This window comes from Lycium barbarum, chromosome 1 (assembly GCF_019175385.1).
Source record: "Lycium barbarum isolate Lr01 chromosome 1, ASM1917538v2, whole genome shotgun sequence".
Classification (NCBI taxonomy): Eukaryota; Viridiplantae; Streptophyta; class Magnoliopsida; order Solanales; family Solanaceae; genus Lycium; species Lycium barbarum.
In genome coordinates this window covers 76078265-76084636 of record NC_083337.1, presented here as the reverse complement: position 1 = coordinate 76084636, position 6372 = coordinate 76078265, and the positions used below count along the sequence as shown (strand labels likewise).

At 34.9% G+C, this 6372-nt stretch overlaps 1 protein-coding gene across 1 annotated transcript; it reads left to right on the top strand.

Moving 5' to 3' along the window:
• Positions 1 to 1035: 1035 nt before the first annotated feature.
• LOC132636015 (uncharacterized) lies at positions 1036 to 4350 on the top strand. Its single transcript, XM_060352651.1, has 2 exons — positions 1036 to 1666; positions 1947 to 4350. Exons 1-2 carry the CDS (start codon positions 1655 to 1657, stop codon positions 4347 to 4349), a joined length of 2415 nt encoding a protein of 804 aa, XP_060208634.1. The 5' UTR covers positions 1036 to 1654; the 3' UTR covers position 4350.
• The last annotated feature ends 2022 nt before the right edge of the window (positions 4351 to 6372 follow it).

Sequence of the window (6372 nt, the reverse complement as noted above, 5' to 3'; positions counted from 1 at the left end):
TGGCGGCGGTGGTTGCTACAAGTGTGGTGAGGATGAGGAGAAAGAAGAAGAAACAGAAAAGGGAGAAAGAAGAAAGAGAAAAAATAATAAAACAAAAAATAAAAACAAAAAATGAAGGGTTGGTAATTTTTGACATGGCAATGACGTGGCAACGATGTGGCAATGATGTGGCGCGAGTGTAATACACCTCACATTGTGAGAGTAGTATTATTTTTTCAGGGTGAAAAATAATTGAAATGAAAGTTCTTTAGGGGGTATATAATTAGAAGTTAAGTTTTGTTGCTAAAGTGAGTTTTTGTGCCAAGATCAGGGGTGAAATGATGTCTCTTTGAAAAAATAAAACCTCTACAAATAAATAAGCTACAGAGATGGGTGGAAGCCACTAAGCAGTCAGAGTACTTGTGAAAGCAAAAAGTGCACATATATCAAATGCTAGTTACAGTCCAGGTCAAAAAAATATTCCATTCCATGTCAGACAATCTTAACCAAGGATTAATATCAATTAAAGCCTAAGAGACAATTAACAGAACATGTGTTATGCACAGTTGATAACTTCTACAAGCTCATAACTTAAGCTATTATATATGTTTCTGCCAACTCTTTGAAACCAACATGAAATGATATTTATACAAGCCCTTGGGAAGAAGGCAACTTCCAAATTCCCTTCAGTTGTTACTGTATCATGGATTTGAGTCAATAGTATGCTACAGCTCTATGAATATATGAGAGTTGTACATTATAAAAAAAGACAAGGGCAAATCCCCAAGGCTCTAAGTAGAATTTGATCATACAAGGTGTTATTTAACTACACGTTTTGGACTCTCAATCGTAGCCGTTTTACAACTGCTTTCAAATGCCCTCAACACAGGAATCTTTTAAAATTCACATAACAGTATTATGTTAAAACTAGTATTATGACCGTAAAACTCTCACCTAAGCAAATATTCTAAGAGTAGTTTGAACTTAAGCAAATGTTCTAAGATACAACCTACTCCTTCTGTTTCAATTTGTTTGAACCTATTTCTTTTTTAGTCCGTGCTAAAATGAATGACTTCTTTCCTAATTTGGAAACAAATTCACTTTATGAATGATTTACAGCCACACAAATTTTCAAGGCTTACTTTGAACCACAAATTTCAAATGTCTTCCCTCTTTCTTAAATGTCGTGGTCAGGGGCGGATCTACGTAGAGCCCAGGGTGTTCATCCGAACCCCCTTCGTCGGGAAATTACACTGTTTATATAGCGTCAAAATTTTATTTTATGTGTATATATGTAATAATGAACCCCCTTATTACAATCCAAATACTTGGTTGAGCGGCGAAGGGGGTTCAGTTTCGCGCATGGGATGCGGGTTCGAACCCCGCTTGCAACATATTCTCAATATTTTTTCCTTCAGGCGTTTTCAATATTTTTTAAAACAAACAAAACGACCACGTTTAATAACTGGGCAGATCTAATTGGGATTTGAATAAAATCCCTAATCTAAAAGGCAAATAATAAAAAAACCCTATTGCATAGTTCCTGCTCTTTCACTCTTTTACATTTCACACGACCTCACTATTCATTTCTGCCTCTTACATTTTTTTTTTGCTCTATTGATACTTGATTGTTGCTGAAGCTGTTGCGCTCGTTGTTGCTCTCCAGTCTCCATCCATGGCTTCCTCAGTAAGTTCTTAGTTCCCTTCTTTTTCTATTTTTTCTCAAGAGAATAGGCATTATTCAAACACAAATTCATTTTTGCAGAATGATATACAAATGGTCTACAAAGATAATTTCTTCTATAAATTTAGCATGTTCCTAAATCCTAATAGGACAAGCAATTAATATATCAGAATAGCAGAGATATTTTTTTTTCCAGAATTCTATATATTTGCTATGAAGATTAGATAGATTGCTTCAATTTGCTGGTAACTAGTCTAACAAAATTCTTACTTTTACGATTCAGTCTCAACATTCACTGAAAAAGTATTTTACCAAAGTACCAAAATCAAGTTTAGCGTCTCCTAGTCAACTTAACCAAGAAGCAAATGCCAACTGTTCAGAAGTAGCGTTACATTCTTCTCAAGAATTTGATTTGAGTACTTTAAACTATGATCCGGGTGAAAGAACTCCAATTTTGGACTATCATCCAAATCATCGTGATGTTATTAGAAGAGCATACCTTCAGAATGGCCCTTGTCAACCTCGGTTGCTTCAGCGTGAGTATCCTCAAACGAATATTTCTGGATCAATGCGTCGTTTTAATTCTGAATGGTTTGATGATGTATATCATGATTGGTTGGAGTATAGTGTTAGTAAAGACGCAGTCTATTGTTTGTATTGTTATCTATTTAAAGGCCATAGCATTCATCAAGGTGGAGGTGAAGTATTTTCAACTACTGGGTTTAAGAGTTGGCACAAAAAGAGTAGTCTTGGGGGACATATCGGTCTACAGAACAGCGTACATAATCAATCAAAAAAGAAATGTCAAGATCTAATGCGACAACAACAGTCTGTTGAATTTTCACTTGGGAGACAATTTAATCAATTTAAACATGCATATTGGGTTCGCTTAAGTGCTTCAGTTGATGTAGTAAGGCTTCTTGTAACTCAAGGATTTGCATTTCGAGGTCACGATGAATCTAAATCATCACTTAGTAGGGGTAATTTTCTTCATATTCTCTCATGGTATGGGAAAAAGTGTGATAATATTCGTGATTATGTACTGGAACATGCTCCTCAAAATGATCAAATGACTTCTCCAGGGATTCAGAAAGATATAGTGACATCATGTAAAATAGAAACAATTAAAGCTATTCTTGATGAATTAAATGGTGACTACTTTGCTTTACTAGTTGATGAGTCTTTTGATGTGTCACGCAAGGAGCAAATGGCTATTGTCTTACGATATATTGATAGAAAGGGAATTGTGATGGAGCGACTTATTGACATTGTTCACGTTCAAGATACTAGTGCTTTATCTTTAAAGAGGGCGATCGTTAATTTACTTGCTCAACATTCCTTGAGTCTATCACATGTACGTGGACAATGTTATGATGGGGCAAGCAATATGCAAGGTGAGATCAATGGCCTTAAAATGTTGATTAGGCAAGAAAGTAGATCGGCTCATTCCATTCATTGTTTTGCTCATCAACTTCAACTAACTCTTGTTGCAGTCTCTAAAAAATGTATTGAAGTGGGAAAACTTGTGGTATTGGTTTCAAATATTTTGAATGTATTAGGATCTTCTTTTAAGCGTATGGATGAATTTCGAGATTCTCAAAAAGAAAGAATTCAAGAGGCATTAGATATGGGTGAGCTTATAACCGGTAGGGGCTTGAATCAAGAACTTGGTCTTTCAAGAGCTTGTGATACTCGTTGGGGATCTCATTATAAATCTTTTAACAATTTTATTCTTATGTATGGCTCTATTGTTAATGTTCTTGAATCACTTGTTCACGATGCACGATTAATGGATGAAAGAGCCAAGGCAATGGGATATCTCGACGCTTGTCGAACATATGAGGTTGCATTCATGTTGCATTTGATGAGTGAGGTTTTAGCAATCACAAATGAGGTTAACAAATGCTTACAAAAAAAGGAGCAAGATTTGGCAAATGCCATGCTACTTCTTGAAGTAGCAAAAATAAGGTTGCAAGCTTATAGGGATGAGGAATGGGATTCTCTCATTGCTAAGGTATCTTTATTTTGTATCAAGCATGAAATTTTGGTACCTAACTTTAAGGATCCATATGTTAGCTCTTTAAGATCACGACGAAGACTTGGTGACAATACAGTCTTACATCATTATCGTGTTGAAGTGTTTTGCAATATTATTGATTGGCAACTTCAAGAGCTTAAAGATCGTTTTGGCGAAGCGACGACTAATTTGCTTCGTGGAATTGCTTGTTTGAATCCAATTGACTCTTTTTCAAGTTTCGACATCAGAAAGATAATGAAAATGGCTGCGTTATATCCTGATGACTTTGATGAGTTCAATATGAGTGCTCTTGAGAATCAACTTGCAAGTTACATTATTGATGTTCGTGATGTTGATGAAAGGTTTTTCGATCTAAAAGGGCTTTGTGATCTTTCGAAAAGATTAGTTCAGACAAAGAAGCATTCAAATTATCCTCTTGTATTCCGCTTAGTGAAACTTGCTTTGCTTTTGCCAGTTGCCACTGCATCCGTTGAAAGAGCTTTTTCGGCAATGAAGTTTATCAAGAATGACTTGCGGAGTCAAATGAGTGATGATTTTTTGAGCGGTTGTTTGGTGCCTTATCTAGAAAAAGATTTATTTGATAATATTTCTAATGATGCTATTATTAAGACATTTCAAGAAATGAAACCTCGTAGAGTACAATTGTAAAGCTCTATGGTTCTTGCATAGTCTAACTTAGTTTCCACTCCAAAAGCTTACTAGCTCCATGGTTCTTGCATAGTCTAACTTAGTTTCCACTCCAAAAGCTTACTAGCTTTTGTTTTTGCTTCAAAAGCTCCCAAGCTTTTGCTTTTGTAATATGGCACCTTCCAGTTGCCTTTGATAATGGAAACTTCTTACTTCCAGTTTTCTCCTCTGATTCTGCAACTTTCTCTTGGTACTCTGCTTAACTTTGTCTATTAATCTTTCTAGATTGATTCTGTGATAAATTCTCATATTTCATGTTTTTATGGTTTAATTTTTGTGCCTTTCATCAATATGTCTGTTGTCTGTTTACTATATGGTGGTCCATAAGTTATGCAATGTGAATCTGATTGCTGGTCTGTAATATGGCTTGTTTGAGGTTTTCCTTTATGTATTTATTTGCTACAGAGACCTGTTCGTGTGAGTTGGACTTTGATTCTTTGACAAGAGGTCAGTTGTTTCTCTTTTTATTTACTATTCTTAAATTTTAAACATGTTAATGATCCTGTGAGTGTTGTGAAAATATTGTTAGTTTCGTTTCATGTAGCACACAAATAGACAATCCAGTATTCCAAAGGTGACGCTTGTAGTTTATGTTAGGCATGACAACATTATGACAATTAAGTAGCATGCTTTGCGAGCTGAATGATATTGTGATATTTACTGTCTGTTTATAGAGGCGGAGCCAAGTGGTGGCCAGGGTGTTCACCTAAACCCCCTTCGGCGAAAAATTACCATGTATACACAAGGTTAATTTTTTTTTTATGTATAAATTGTAGATGTTGAACTCCATTGACTTCTTCGTTTCTTACTCTTTTATATTTTTGAACCCCCTTAGTGAAAATCCTGGCTCCGCCACTGGTCGTGGTCAGTCAAATGAGTTCATATAAATTGAAACGGAGCGAGTATTTATTAAGGAGCTGCTCTATCCTCAAGCAGTTAAGGTTCAACATTTATCATAGAATTTAAACAAATCCTCTACAAGCTATACATTACTGAAGCATGATTTCCTTCAAAAATAAACTAACAAGAAAATGTTCACTCTTATCAGCCAATCAGACAAAACAGAGCAAAATTTAACCTAAAGCTTGAGAGACAAAGCAAGCAAAGTCTAACCTGTGAAGAAAACAGCAAATTAGACAGAGACTCTAACATGTGAAGAAGAGAACAAGATACTTTCAGAAAATCGAACATGCAAGATAAATAAAAGACCTTAAAATACGAAATCGAACAATACCTATGCGAAAAAATGAAGTAAATTGAAGAGATTAACTGAACGAGGCTTAAAATTCAAACATAAAGCTTCGATTCTAAATTTCGAAGTGAAAACTAAAATCTAAATAAATCGAAGTAGAAAACTAAAATTGAATTCTAAATTGAATAGATTTTCAAATTTATATTGAAAATTTCATACAACTCAATTCACTAACCTCTTAAAAACCAGCAACCTAGTGTTTCAGAACGGAATCACAACAATTCAACACACAAAATTGATAGAAGAAAAAATCAACAATCAACACACGTATTTGAAGAAAATCATAGAGACTTACGTATTTGTTTGAAGAAAATCATAGCGGCAGTCAAATAAACTTTGGGGCAAAGATGAAAAGGAGCAAAGATTTCTATGGCATTAAGAGTGAGAGAGGGTCGCGACAAAGATGAAAAGGAGCAAAGATTTTGCTAATTGGTATTAAGAGTTGAATTATTATATTTTGGGGCGCTCTTTTTTTTTTTTTTTTTTTTTAAAGGTTGCGGAGGTTATAAACCTCCATTAATTACATAATTTTGCGGGGGTTTCTAACCTCCGTAAATTGATGCAATTAGCGGAGGTATTAATACCCTCTGTTAAAAAATCTCCGTTAGTTACCCTTTTTTTTCAGTGATTACCAATAAGTCAATTTTGTGGTTGGATTATCGGTTACGGTTCGATTTTGAAAAATGGTAATATATTGAGCACTTCGAGGCATTCCATGACAAGTCAATTAAC